This window comes from Leuciscus leuciscus (assembly GCF_965113295.1).
Source record: "Leuciscus leuciscus genome assembly, chromosome: 6".
Lineage (NCBI taxonomy): Eukaryota > Metazoa > Chordata > Actinopteri > Cypriniformes > Leuciscidae > Leuciscus > Leuciscus leuciscus.
Window position 1 is genome coordinate 40,814,989 of NC_138730.1, and position 15,147 is coordinate 40,830,135.

The 15,147-nt window shown below is 38.1% G+C and overlaps 2 protein-coding genes across 4 annotated transcripts in view; one reads left to right on the plus strand and one right to left on the minus strand.

Moving 5' to 3' along the window:
* Positions 1-961: 961 nt before the first annotated feature.
* hes6 (hes family bHLH transcription factor 6) lies at positions 962-2,930 on the plus strand. The gene is made up of 4 exons (XM_082173242.1): positions 962-1,358; positions 1,445-1,531; positions 1,631-1,712; positions 1,810-2,930. Exons 1-4 carry the CDS (start codon positions 1,164-1,166, stop codon positions 2,196-2,198), a joined length of 753 nt encoding a protein of 250 aa, XP_082029368.1. The 5' UTR covers positions 962-1,163; the 3' UTR covers positions 2,199-2,930.
* Positions 2,931-5,708: 2,778 nt separating this feature from the next.
* The window catches only part of per2 (period circadian clock 2), a 29,569-nt gene continuing 20,130 nt past the window's right edge, over positions 5,709-15,147 (minus strand). For 2 of the 3 annotated variants that reach the window (XM_082172947.1, XM_082172948.1), the window contains 10 exons: positions 14,701-14,866; positions 13,975-14,102; positions 13,200-13,385; positions 12,892-12,954; positions 12,369-12,626; positions 10,336-11,261; positions 9,299-9,476; positions 8,208-8,412; positions 7,323-7,473; positions 5,709-7,003 (listed from right to left, as the gene is read on the minus strand). In XM_082172947.1, coding sequence (XP_082029073.1) covers positions 6,839-7,003; positions 7,323-7,473; positions 8,208-8,412; positions 9,299-9,476; positions 10,336-11,261; positions 12,369-12,626; positions 12,892-12,954; positions 13,200-13,385; positions 13,975-14,102; positions 14,701-14,866 — 2,426 coding nt within the window. In that variant the 3' untranslated portion in view covers positions 5,709-6,838. The remainder of the gene's footprint in view (positions 7,004-7,322; positions 7,474-8,207; positions 8,413-9,298; positions 9,477-10,335; positions 11,262-12,368; positions 12,627-12,891; positions 12,955-13,199; positions 13,386-13,974; positions 14,103-14,700; positions 14,867-15,147) is intronic. The other variant, XM_082172949.1, reaches the window with a different exon arrangement.

Genomic DNA, 15,147 nt, shown 5'->3' on the forward strand with positions numbered 1-15,147 from the left:
ATAATATGCTGTTGAAGTTTCACCACTTTGTCCAGTGACAGGAATAAATCTGAAAATCTCTATAAATTTGACACAGTTTGCTAAACTATAATACTACTTATATTCATATACATAATACTACTAATATTAACAACTTGCAGTAGCTTCTTTTACCTTAAGAAAAATATGATAGAAACATAAAAAATAACAATAAACCATAAAAAAAAATTTTTTTTGACAGGCGAATATGAAAACAGTGTAACAAAGAAGCAGTGTCCCTGAAAGAAATTAATTTTGTCTGTCAATTAATTATTCTAACTATCTATCTATCTATCTATCTATCTATCTATCTATCTATCTATCTATCTATCTATCTATCTATCTATCTATCTATCTATCTATCTAAAACATAATATTTTTAATGAAAACTGAGAGATTTTCCCTGTCCCTCCATTGAAAGTCCATGTAGCCAAAACTGACAAGATATGAGCTGCACAAAGTGTGTGTTTGAATGAGGATAAAATTAAAAATATCATCATATAAATCTATTATTAATTATATATCATAATAATTTTTATTGTACTGAAATCCAACTAATACGTCACTTGCATAATAGTTCGGAACAAAGCGTATATTTGTAAAGAAAACAAGACAAAAGTACAAAGTAAGAAAACCATTTTTGATAGAAAATGTAAGCTTGAGGACTTTTTTTTAGGCGAATACCTTTCAATGAAAAGTGTAACAAAGAAACACAGTGTCCCTGAAAGACATTAATTTAGTCTATAAATTATCCCAACTATTGACCCTGATTGTTATTTTTTAAAGGGCAGTAATATGACATCTATCTATCTATCTATCTATCTATCTATCTATCTATCTATCTATCTATCTATCTATCTATCTATCTATCTATCTATCTATCTATCTATCTATCTATCTATCTATCTATCTATATCCATCATCTATCTATCTATCTATCTAATATTTGTAATCAAGCTAATCTATCTATCTAATATTTCTAATCTATCTATCTATCAAGGGTATTTGAGCTTAATTTTATTCAGTAAATTGTCCTTATGGTCCATACAGGTTCACAGGGTGGGTTGGTTTACAGTGCACAGACAAAGGCATGGCTGTTGATTGGTTGCCAGTTGGTCCATTCACATGTAAATCAGAGCTCATAAATGTCCCTCTTCAATCGCCCACTTTACACAGTATATGTAGTGCTTGTTAGCGCAGACTTTTGTCTCGAATTGAACCCGCCGACCATCTGCCCCTCATTCAGGCGTCCTCTCAGCGGTCTCAACTGCAGCAATATGGCCCCTGCGTCCCGCAGCAACAGCCACGAGGAGGACTATTACGGGATAAAAGACAGAAAGGTACGCACCACGTCTTTTTAATAGCACAAGGAAAAGTTTATCGACGGTTTCCCGCAACTTAACCGCATTTCTCTCTCCCCCTTCAGACGAGGAAACCGCTGGTGGAGAAAAAGAGACGCGCCCGAATAAATGAAAGTTTACAGGAGCTGAGGCTACTGCTAGCCGACCCGGATGTAAGTTCATTTATCACTTCTTAAAGCATCTCTATCGACCGCCAACATACAGTGCAAAGAGAGTCTTACTAACATCGCACTTTGCGTCATTTGTTTTAGGCGCAGGTGAAAATGGAGAATGCCGAGGTGTTGGAAATGACCGTGAAGCGCGTGGAAAGTATTCTACAAAACAAAGCGACGGGTAAGAGCGGTTTCAAGATGAAGTTTCATACAGGCCGCGTTTAAAATGTATGTAGCCTATTTGGGTGGTGACGTCATGCCGCTTTTCTCCTCCGCAGAGGCTGACAGTGTGAACCGCGAAGCTAACGAGCGATTCGCCGCGGGCTACATCCAGTGCATGCACGAGGTGCACACCTTCGTGTCCAGCTGCCCGGGCATCGACGCGACCATAGCCGCAGACCTGCTGAACCACCTCCTGGAGTGCATGCCTCTGAACGACGAGAATCGCTTTCAGGACATCCTGTCAGATCTCATGACGGACTCTAGCATTGGAGACAGGAGCACCTCCTCTGCCTTGTCCCCGGCCCCTTCAACCACCTCCTCCAGCAGCGATGACCTTTGCTCTGACCTGGATGACACGGACACGGAGCAAAGCCGCATCTCTGTGGATGCGAGGGATCAAGCGCCAAGCATGTACCTCTCCAAGTCCATCTGGAGACCCTGGTAGACAGATGCGCACCCCTGTCGATTCATGAACATTTGAGTGTATTGTTTTTTAGTTTAGAGCTATTAAAACCTGCAGTAGTCCAGGATTGAGCACCTTTGTTGATAGACAGTTCTACAGTTGGAATAGGGCAGCTGCAACGTTGCTTTTTGTCATTTGTCATCGACCAGTGGATATACCCCTCAGAAAGCTCTTCTTGGTGCAACAGTGTGCATTTCAATCCAGTTTCACACAGTTAGTTAGTATTTTTATTTAATTGTTTTCTTTTGTATAAGCTAAGTTAAAACAACACTGTAAGGAATAAATAATATTTAGGGAGTGTCTTCCCATATCTAATTATTGTACACTCTTAAAATTAAAGGGTATTTATTGGCATTAATGGTTTCATGAAGAACCGTTAACATCCATGAAATCTTTCCATTGCACAAGTTTCTTTATAGTTTTTTTTTTTGTTCTTTTGGTTATTTTAAGAACTGTTCACTGAAATGTTCTAAATGTGGAACCCAAAGTTATTCAATGACATCACTGTGGAACCCAAAGTTATTCAATGACATCACTGTGAAAACTCCCTTTTATGGAACCTTTATTTTTAAGAGTGTGGGGTAGAATGTAAATATTTAAATGTCGTGGCTGTAGATATAGATCTCTGACATTTAAACGTAGCCTATGTAATCTTTGTGATAAAGGAATTTAAAATAAATAAAAGTCAGATGTAATGACATCTAATGTGTTTTATATGTGATTGTGACTTCACCCTTCATTAAAATATCATTTTGATTTTCTTACTGTAAAGAGTGTCATGTTATTTCTTTAAATATGCGTACCATAACGCGAGTCTTAGAAGTTATAGATTCTTTAGGCAGCTGCAGTTGCTTTGATGAAATAATAAGAGCATGTAACCTGTTTTTATCACACCTTCGTATACATGTCTTAAAGTGTGAATGTCCGCTTTGGGTTTTTGACCCTTCAGACGTGTAAAACTTAACACCTCATTGCAGATCAGTATTGTGGTCAGAAAGAATGACTATAGCGTCGTGCGAATGTCGTGCTGCTGATCATGTCTACTACAGACTAGCATACGTGTTGCTGGCCAAGTTTGTCATCAAAAATAAGTAAAGCAAAAATAGCATTTGAACGGAAACTATATGGTTGCCAAGGGACAACAATAAAACCATCATGCCTAGGCTACTCGATCGGTCGCCAATCCACCCAGGTTTCCTATAACTTTCACTCGATGTTACGGCTTTTTATTTCGTTCCTTATTACGGCAAATATAGACTAGCCTATTATTATAAAAAATCACAGAAAAAAAATTATATTCACTATTGTCCATGATTTAAGATGTTTTCTATGACTTTTCCCTGGCGTGGAGCGGAGGCCTCGAACATCTCTGAAGTCGAAAAGAAGCTACTAATTATAAACATAGCTATTTTTTTTCAAAACGGTTCAGTGGCTTACAATGCAAAATTAGCCTACTTGTCTACATATTTAGCTGCGCACTCTGAAAACCAAAAGCTAATTGCAACAAAAGTTAGTCAGTGTTTTGACGTTCGCGAATTAGTCAGTCACTTCAGCTGAGGTTAGCGATACTCTCGCGGTTTATCAGACGTCAACAAAACAGAAGTTGCAGTTTTTAGGCTACATTATATATCACAAATACGGCCTACCACAAAACCACTTTGTGTTTTATTTAGATTAGCAAACAGCATGCTCGGGCTGCGCGAGAAACAGCAACTGATTGCAGCTGTAAAACTGACAGAATAAGTAACGTTAGACGCTGCTAAAATCACTGATGAGTGATGACTGATTAAAAAATAGCCTAATAGACTAAATAGTCCAAATGAATGACCTATAGTTCCGTCTTAGTTTATATAAACCATTAACTGCAGTTTTCCACAACCAAGATTAAAGCACGTTTGATGTAAATACGTATTAACTCTTTTAAATCCACATGTAAGGTTCGCACTTCGCAGACTGTTGACAGGTTGTATCACCACTGCTTTCATCGGACCAGGGCCGGATTTTCGGCGTCTGAAGGTTGTTGTCCTGGTAGGAGGCCTGCAAGAGCCATTCACACCTTATCCTCAAATTGGCGCAGGTGTGAACTAGAGGAACTAGCGCGCCTTTCATGTGCGGTGGCAGAAAGCCCTGTCTGGGCGCAGTGAGGAGAGTCTGGTCACATGAAGGGAAGCTGTGCGTCGGATGTGCGCTGTATAATAATAAAAACTGTTGTAACGGTCGTCAGACTTTGAACATATGGTGTAGCATGGGCCCCTTCTGTACCAACGGCCCGTTTGCGCAGGACTGGGCTGTACAGGAAAGCAAAGTGGTCTTACTATCAGCTAAAATAAAATACAGGAAATAAGCATTTTATCCACAAAAGATGGCTATGACATGTTTTAAAGCGACACGTTATATCCTCCCGAGACCCAGTAGGCTATAGTAAACAAATGGGGAAAAAACATAAAAAAGTATTTTTTTCATATGTTACGCTATGTCCACTGTAGTGGACACCAGGAGTTGTTTAAAAAAAATAAAAAGACATGAGATGACATGTATAGGCCAAATACATAAAAAAAAAAAAAAAAAAAAATATTCACCAATACATTTTTAAGTTTCATTATTATTATTATTATTATTATTATTATTATTTTACCAAACTTTGTATAAAGATGATTCTCAAATTTGTTATGAAAGATATAAAGGAATGAATTGATATACAGTTTTACTTTATGCAATATGTGGACAAAATGGCCATAAATGGGTAGTCCCATTCAATACAATGTACACTGTATTTAATTAGCATATTAATGTGTTCTTGGGGCAACATGTAATGAAAAAAAGTTGTTAGCAATATTTTGATTAGAAACCACATAACATTTTGCTGAGATGTTGATTTATCACAAACAATTAGAAAATTTGTCAGATTTAAATTATGATTAAAAAAATAAGATCATATTTCCATTAGAGTGCTAAATTTGATCACTAAATTAATGCCAGTCATTTTTAAAGACCAAGGAGTAGTTGTTGTCATGATAAAACCTCCAAACATTTGGTGTAAGCCCTGTGACATGTATGGTGTCAGAGAAATTCACAAAAATATAATGTCCACTACAGTGGACAAACATCTATTATAAGTAAAATATATTTGATTAATGAAAATAAAAAAATAAAAAATCTGACCATTCATTTAATTCCATGCAAGATTCTGACTTTTTATGTGGACTCTGGAACTTAAAAAAAAAAAAAAAAGAAAAAAAGAAAAAAAAAAGTAAAAATCAACATACTCCGGGAAAATGCATTTGAAATAACATCTGATTAATATAAATGTATTTTACATTAAACGAAATAAAGTATATTGAACATTTCTTTTTAAAATATATTTTTTTAATAGACATTTTAATGCTTATCTAAATGATTCACCAAAAAGTGGTCAGATTTAGCCTGTACTAAATTCATACACTGTATTTTAAATCTTGATAACCTTGAACATAAAGACACAGCCAAGAGTAATTTCTTTCTAAAAAATAGACTTTATTCCAAATGATTAAACAACAAATATGGCAGCATAAAGGAATACCACAAGTTGGAAAGTGACAGAATGCAAGGACATTTATTTACAACGTGGGCTAAATGTTGTGAAACAGTTTCCTCAATACTAAAAGCTTAATGCTAAGTTGACCTCCACATGGGTTTTTGAATCTGATATTTAAACCCCATTCTGGCCATATGTTGTTTTTGAGCTGTAGTAATTGGGGATTTATGGTAGTTGTGGTTGTACGGCAGGATTAGGTGGGGACAGTCAGAAAGATCAGGGTTAGACCTCAGTCTCAGTAGATTCAACCTATGCTTGAGCTTATAAAAGAGGAGAAATTTAACACTGAGGTTCTATAAAGCAACAGACCATCAGAAAGGCAAGCAGTCTGAACAAAACAATAGCACCTAAACTCTTTAGCCCGAAATACTTCAGATAAATTCAGCTAATGCTACTAATCAATGCACTTGAGCTCTTAATACATTCACAATCTGATCAAATAAGATGCAAGTGCAAAATAAATTGTGGTTTGTGCAAAATATGTGGAGCATCTTTCAACTGCCCTTGTTTAATAAAAAAATAAATAAAAAAAAGCTCATAACCTACAAGTCCACAGTGTAGAATTGTGAATTTGAAAGGATATCAGAAATCTATCCCACAACACAACTATCAAACACCAGAAGAACTGTGTCAAGTGCTTATTCGTCTATTCAGAAGAAAATAAAACAAAATATTTTCCTTTTTTAGAAAAAGAGAGTTGTAAAGAATAAAATAAATTAGTTTGTATATTTACAGGGAAAAACTGTCAGGGAAACACTGAAAAGAAAATATTATTCCACTGAACAGCACAGAGTCTGGCTTTAAAGACAGTTTAGACTGTCTGGAAATAATCGGTTTACTTTGAAATGCTCTCGCATTCAATCGTTCACTCGCTCACTCACTCACTCACGTATTTACACATCTGTACACACTCACACAAACTAGCAACCAGAACTAGTCTTCTTGTTGGTCTTTGTCTGCGGCAGAAGCATTTTCTCGATGCTACAATGTCCGCATTATCCGATCAGACGAGGTCTGTATTCTTACAGGTGTAATAAAGAGGTTTGGTTTAGGTGACAGGACCCAGACAGCCATGTGCTTCTGAGAGTGCCGTGTCTTCACTGCTATTGGCCAGAGGCGCCGTGACATCACTGGTTTCTGATTCCCCCATGTGCAGGTCTGGTGGATCCTCCTCAGTCAGGGTTTCACTGACCTCTTCACAGCTGACACACGCCTGCAAATAAACACTTCTATTAGTCTACAAGGAGTTTGCAACCCATTTTCCTTCCTTAATGTGATGTAGTCTCTATTCTAGATTTTAAAAATGTAGCGCTTGATTTTATCCACCTGGAATTAACTAGTGAAATGTGGTAAAAGTTATTATCTTTTGATGAAAGTAATGCCTTATACTTTGCGCGTATGGTACGTACATATTGCGTACTTAATTGTTACGGAAATCCATTTTTAACTTTTGAATGGTAGTGAATATACACAATTTATGCATTAAAAACTGACATCGGTATATATTAGATAAAATCTCAATGTATCCAGACCTTGACGTCGATGGCTTTGGGAAGTCCGGCTCTTCTTATCCAGGGATGCACTTCCGCCAGCTCTCTCTTCTGCTCTTCTGTAAAGCGCGGCTGATGTTTCTGCATCTGCCGCATCTTCTCCCTGTCCTCTCTCAGAACCTTCTGGATGTCACTGCAAAAGGGAACAATTTGTTTGTGATTTAATGCCATGCCAGCTTCCACAGTTATTTTCATGACAACAGTTATTTTCTCTACCAAAAATAGCCACAGGGCGGCACAGGGTAGCCACAGAGTGGCTATTAAAATTCCATTGAATTTTGTTTTGATGCATTCTCCTGTAAAAATAATACATTTCTGTCCAAATATCCCTTCTATTACAAAATATGGAACCTTGAGACTCAGACCTTTCCGACAATATGCGTGTTTGAAGGTTTTGATTATGAATTTTTTCAAATTGATTTTTCTAATATAAAACCTGACACCGCCCACTAGGGGAGGAGCCCAGTATAGAGACAGAGCGCATTTAGGCCACGCCCACCACGGCTTTTAGACATTGTTTTGTTTTGGTTATATGTCAGAAATGACAAGGAGGCAGCTTCTCGCAATGCAAAGTCAATGGAGACAGTTTGGATTGTTTTCCCCCCGGTGGGTGTGGTTTTCAGATTCGGACACGTGACCCTCTGTCTGTATACACTGAACAGATATTTCAAACTTCTTTTGACCCCTAAGCAAAGAATGAAAAAGAACATTTAAATACCAAGAGCTCTTTGAGTATATGCCTTAAAGGTCTATAGATAAAGGGTAGGAAGTCAGAGGGGGGAGAGTTTACTGGTAAGTGGGCATAACTGGTAGTGGTGGGGTTTGTGTGTGTGTGTGTGTCAATTTCTCCCTTGTCCACCCACTCACCGAGATGGTAACTGATATGACATCATAACATCTTCATCTGCGTTAGCCATGAGCAGCCACGGTGGGTCCTGCAGTACATACTTCAGTTTCTCCTTCCCATCCAGCGCCAGCGCCACAGAGCGCAAAACAGAGCCCTGCCCCTTGGCCTTATGGGATTTCTGGGAGGAATCCACACTGCCGAAGTAGTTACTGCTGTTGTTGCTTCCTGAGAAAGAAAAAAACAGCAGAAAGGGGTGGTGAGGCAAGCTGACCTTTTGAAAAGCACTATTTTATAAGCACTATTTTAATGGAAAGTCTGTATTTGTAGAAAACAAACATAATATGAAATAATTTAGAGGAAGTGGGAAACCTTTTTGGTACATTTTGATTATCATGTGCTTAGAATATGGGATTCTTCCTTTTGTAGGGTTTCTTTCACGTTCTTGTTTATAAACATTGCATTATTTTAATCAAATTTTTGGGTCAGTAAGATTTTTTTTTTTTTAAGTCTCTTATACGAAAAACAAACAAACAGTAAAAACAGTAATATTGTGAAATATTGTTACAATTTAAATACATTTTTTCTATTTGAATATATTTTTAAATGCAGTTTATTCCAGTGACAGCAAAGCTGAATTTTCAGCATCATTACTCCAGTCTTCAGTGTCACATGATCTTTCAGAATGATTCATTCTAATAAGCTAATTTGGTTCTTTTTATTTCTTATTATTATCACTGTTGAAAACAGTTGTGCTGCTTCATATTTTGCAGAAACTGTGACAGTTTGTTCAGGAGTCTTCAAGAACAGCACTTGTAATATAACTTTTTGGTAACATTATAAATGTCTTTACTGTCACTTTTGATCAATTTAATGAATCCTTGCTGAATAAAAGAATCTTACTGACCCCAAACTTTAGAACGGTAGTGAATATCAATGTTTAATGCTTTAAGAAGTGTGTTCAGTAGCATATTAGTTTTTGCTGCAGCATGAAAAATCATTACATTTCTCTGATATGGCATAACAACCCTGCACTACAAAGGACACTTCAGATCAGCAGTTAACAGGACACAAGTGTCACATCAGATCTACCACTATAAACTCCCATTCTCACCAGTTCTACTGGCAGATCCGCCACTGGCAGACGTTCCACAACCGTTAGAACCAGAGCGCATGGAGCCGGAGGTGGCAGAGCTGGTGCCGGAGTGCGAGTCCTCTGGGAGAATGTCCAGCAGGTCACTAGATGATGAGAACTCATCGCTATGTTGACCATCGACAGGTGACCCTTCATACTAGAAAAACAGCAAAAACAGAGTATAACATTAACATTCATTTGACAGATTTATCCACAGCTTTATGTAAAGCTAAATGCATTAAATGCACATGCACACACTATAGCAACTCTTCACTATTCACACATTCAGAACTATAACAGCGTAGTTGTTTAATTGCCAATTTATATCCCCTGTATATCATTTGTATACAGAAATTATATACTTAAGGATCTAAATGTCCAAGAATGACCTCTGGGCTCAATGTGAAGAAAACAAACTTTTATTCGTGCAGCATTACAAGAAAGCGGAGTTAGTGTATTTTAATTTATTATTAAATAATAAATGAATTACTTATTAATTAATAAGGTGTGACTTGGGTCATATATCAATCATATCATATCATATACTGTTGGGAGATCCTAAATAGGCTAATGTGAAGAATAAAAACTTTTAAGCTGCATGGTTTATTGCAGTATGGAAAGTGGAGTGGATGGCATACATTTTTTTAATTAATTAATTAATTAATATATATTTTTAACTACAGATATAAATTTTGCAATAATAATCATGCCACAATTTTGCATGCTTTAAGCCTAATGTAACTGCAACGATGCAAGAATGCAAAGCTTAATTTTGGATAGTCTTGCTTAATTTTTGTAAACACTGCCACCTGTTGGTCAATCCAAAGTTTTGCATTTGCATTTTCTGGGGGATTTTTGTTCTTTTTTTTTCGTGTTGTTTGGATGAAAGACATAATGGAAGAATGAGAATTGAGAGTAAGAAAATAATTTGAAAAGAGAACCATGATATTATCATGTAATCATGTACAAAAATGCACTGTAATATGATGGTAGAAAGTGAGAAAAAGAGTCCAAACCTGTTGCACATCCTTGTCAGTTTTGGTTTGCCCAGTTGCGCTCCCTGTTTTCTCCACAATACTGCTGTAGTTCCCCTGCAGTACAACAGATGGCGCCGTGCTCTCCTGCCTCTCAGCACAGCGTTGGGTCTCCTCTAACTGTAACAGGTTGAGCTGTAAAGGCGAGCTGCAGCGCGACTGGAACAAAGGCGGTGATGGCGGGCCACTTCCTCCTACAGACTGTGGAGTGGGGCTTCGCAACAGCTCCTCCCTCAGCTCAGGCTCGGATGGTTTTGGGGGTACCTTGGGGCTAGCGAACTGGAATGGCTGCGACTGAAACGGAGCCTGTGAGGTAAAGGGGATCTGGGAGGTGAACTGGGTCTGTATGGTAAAGTTCGACTGCGGAGGGAATGGTGCCTGTGTGGTGAAACTAGGCTGAGGTTGAAAGGAAGGCTGCACAGGGAAACTTCCCTCTTTGGTGTAGAATGGCTGCTGTGGAGGGCTGCCCATCTGTGGGAACATGTAATTGGGCAGTACAAGCGCCACCATGGGTGTGACCAGAGGAGCCGAGTACGGCGTCTGGATGGGCTGCATCGGGATGCGTGGATCCTGGCTGCACTGACTCTCCCTGAAGCCTGGCATCTGAGCCTCCACCCTGGGCTGCATGCCGCCGGCTCCCGGGTACATCTGCAGTGGGTACGCGGGCATCACAGCGGGATAGGCGATGGGGAAGGTGGATTGGGATGTGTCCGAGGGAGACCAGGGGGTCTGGTTGAGGCCCTGTAACTGAGGTCTGGGTGTCAGCCTACGGCCTGAAGGAGTGCTGTCGGAGGACTCATTAGGCTTGATCCGCTTGGACTTGGTCTTCTTGTTGCGACCCCGGCGGGTTCCGGTGGTCTCCGGAGCACCAGGACCACCATGCTTACATGAGCGAGCGGCAGGAACAGCTGGAGAGAAAGATGAGAAGCTGTTATTGACTTAAAATACATTTTGATAGAATTTTTTTGCTTGACAGTCAAGTTAATAAAAGTAGCTATGTAAAAAGTGTAGTTACGAAGTATATATATAAACGCTATATAAATGCAGTCCATTTACCATTTTACCATTACATGTAGAAAGGAATGAAACTCTGGATATAAATTAATTATTAAATGAAAAATGAAATGATTAATTATTAATATTGTGGTATTAAATGAAAAAACTGTTTCAGGTTTGCTGTGTTTGTTTGTAGGGCTGCACAACTTGGGTACAATGTAGTGATTATAAGTCAATATAACTATAAAATAATAATGTACTTACTATACTAATAACAGTAAATTATACAAGATTACATGCAACTAATCAAACCCTAATTGTAACCCTAACCCTATATTAAGAACATGTTGTTAATATTACCAAGTACTTAAATGCAAATTTACACTTTAAAGTGTGCAGGAGACCTTAAAAAAAGTCTAACCATAATAATAATATATATTTTTAATTATTATTACTAAATAAATATATTAAACAAAATAAAAAATATTACAGTTGTAATATTTCACTGTAAAAAAACAAACAAAAAAACAATTTAAATGTAAAATTGCAATATTGATATTCATAGCAGTCTTAATTTCTTCATTTTCAAATGTTAAACCACCAAGCATTTATTTTGGCGGAAAAATCTCGTTTGTTGACAACAGCTGGATTATAAGCACTTCTCATTCCAAGTGATCGACAGCACGTTGCATACCCAAACGCACATAAGCGACTCAAACTCAGAGCAGAACAGATCTGCATTGAGATGCTAAAAAACACAGAATCACAAGCTGCTCGCATGTAAAAGAACACAGTGCTGTGCTTCACTCTGAAACACACAGTGCATATATTTAATTAAATCACAGTCTTTGCGCTTTTATAGTCACAATAAATTTGGTTTTATTTCGATTTATCGTGCAGCCCTACAAAATTCTCTGTTCTGATGTTATACACTATTTTAATGACACAAGCAGCAAATGGAAAATTTCTGTGAACACAAGAAGCTTCCACCTCAGGTTTAGACTTAAATCCTTCCTTACCCTCAGATGTAACTTGTCCTTTCTGTTTCTCCAGATAGAGGGAGCAGTCGGCTTTAAAAGCATGCACACCTCGCAGCTCTCTGAAGCGGCTGAGGAACGTCTGCTCTTCCTTCTGGGTGTGTGCCGCCAGAACCTGCTTGGTCAGGCCCAGTTTCTTGTAAGCCTCTCGCTCCGGATTGTGCGGCAAGAGTGCGGCCGGAGGGACAGCGAGACCCTGACCTTCAGTGCCTTCAGCGCTGGGGACGTCTTCAATGATCTCTACGAAGAGCAAAAAAAGACGTTTAACTCGACAATGAGTGCAGTGTTCTCTTACAGGTGACACGACCAGCACTTGTTTATGAGCTGCCTCACAGATTTCTCAAGTGCATCTCATGCATGTTGGGATGGGAACATGGGGAAATGCAAGTAGGATGCTCCAATTTGTGGAGTCCTGTATGGCTGATTTGCACCTTTATTTTACTCATCAATTCAATCAAAAGTCTTTCCAATAAATTTTTGGTCCCCATGGTAAGATTTTACTAACTTTGCAAGTGAAGTTTGGAAGAGAACTCTTGCTTTGCAGAGATGTGTCTTGTTGAGGATACGACTAAAACAAAAAAGGTGTTTTACCAAGGAACAGAGAAAACACATAGCTCTAATACAGATAAACGTATCCAAAACCTAGTGAGCTGCATAGGCAGCATATAGGCAATTTCCTACGCAGGCAGCAGACATCAAGGCAGCTCACTAGGTTTTGGAATAGAAACATTATTTATAAGAATAGACAGACAGGGAAGACAGACAGGCTAGACAGACAGAGACAGACAGACAGACAGGAACAAATCAATTTACCTTTCTTGTCTCCCACGTGTACAATTGTGCTGCTGTAGCTGCACTGGCTGGTAATGGACACAACGCTTTCGGGTTTACTGGGCAGCGGGAGAGGGGTCAGAGATGGAGTCACCACACCAGAGTCTGGAGGCTTCTTAGATACATCTAATGACGAAAGGCCTGGTTGGTTCTTTAGATGGCTTGTCGCTGATTACAGAGAAAATAAACAGGTTAGCCGTCACTCAACAACCCTCACACAGAACTGTTGTAAATACAGGATTAACACCAAAGATGGCCTGATAATCCATTGTATATTTGTTATTCTCGTAAATGTGTTTTTAAGCGTTTGGTTTTGAGTGATGGTCGGAACTTTTGCAAAACTGCAAATTAAGCTGATTTAAATATGTCACCAGAGTTTTGTTAAAATTGTCTGATACGTTCAAAATGCCATTGTTTTCCAGCAAAATTGTGTTCATGAATTAATAACTGTCATGGCATAATATAGCAGTATTCAATTCAGACATTATTGCAAAATTAAAAAGCAAATACATTTCTTAAGGACAATCTCCAAATAAAGAATAAATAAAATCATATTTAAAAATGTATTTTCAATTTTTTAAATAAATGATTGGGTTAACTATACGTATAACTATATTAAAATATCAGAGCTGATCTGCTTTAAACGTTTTATATGTTATTGTTAAAAATGATCTCTAAATACAATATTTGGGTTTTTAACCTGCTCAGTAAAAAAAAAAAAAAATGTTTGTCCGCGCAAACTGGACCTTTCCGTTACCTTCAGACACTGGCATGGAGCTCTCGACTCCTCTCTGCTTGTCCTCGTCTGAGTTTGAGGATGTTGTGTTTGAGGAGGATTGGCACTTTCTCTTCACTGTTATAGGCACGTTACAGCTCTCCAAATATCTGAAGACATAATCGATGGAAACAAGGTATGCAAATGACTAACCAGGATGAATGTAGAATAAAAGCATGTCTGATCTGCTCTGTTTTGTCTTCATAAAGTCCCTAAAATAATGTTCGTTGTGGTTTACGTGTACAACACAATCCTATTACTTTTGCTCTAATCTCTTCGAAACCCCTCATTGAAAATAAAGGTCTTCGATTACCCTACAGGAGGCAGGATGGACAAATCGCCAATGAAAATCTCAGGTGTATATTTGTAGTAAATATTTGATTTCAACCTTTATGAGGGAATTTTTAAAACTATATAAAACACAACATGGCCAAAATGCATTAAAACTGAGCATGGCGTGATTTTGTGTTACTTTCCATCATTTTTAGGCTATTATGCTGATGTGAAAAAGTGCTAATGAGATTCCACATCCTGCAAAACGTAATGTTCTCAGCCATCTCATGAAAACAAGTTCTCATTATCCTTCATAGCATGCTTAATTCAGTTGCTCATACTCTCTTTGCACCACAGGCTCAATACGTCGACTGAAATTGTCGAGACCATGCCCCATCAGTTCTCCCAGTGCCGTGAGACTTTATGCATTTGTACCTGATGACGCTGTCCAGGCAACTAATCTGCTGATAGGAGTAGACGGTCTGGTCTTTGAAGGCCAGCTCCTCTTGCACAGTGGCACGCTGCTCCTCAGGAGACTCTTTCCCGATGGCGTGACACGCCGAGTCTTTGGGTCGAACCACTGGACTTTTCTGTTGAAGCTCTGCGGGAAATAAAGTAGGGTTTTCAGAAAGGGTTCCACAATTAGTCTAATTAAAATGAGTCTAATCGGAATTGCTTTATGGCCTAGTGTGATTATTAACTATTGAAATTTAATTAAACAAATTGTATATTATATGTATATTATATTAAAGAGAATAGATATGAAATATATGCTTGCATTAAAAGTTTGGGGTCAGTACGATTTTTTTAACGTTTTTCGATAGAATCTCTAATGCTCACCAAGACTGCATTTATTTGATCAAAACACAGTTAAAAAGTTAT

Bases quoted from the DNA above. Each gene is read 5' to 3' on its own strand.
- hes6 (XM_082173242.1), top strand. From the start codon at position 1,164: ATGTCCCTCTTCAATCGCCCACTTTACACAGTATATGTAGTGCTTGTT. The intron at 1,359-1,444 runs GTACGCACCACG...CTCCCCCTTCAG, and splicing joins ACGGGATAAAAGACAGAAAG to ACGAGGAAACCGCTGGTGGA. The intron at 1,532-1,630 runs GTAAGTTCATTT...CATTTGTTTTAG, and splicing joins TACTGCTAGCCGACCCGGAT to GCGCAGGTGAAAATGGAGAA.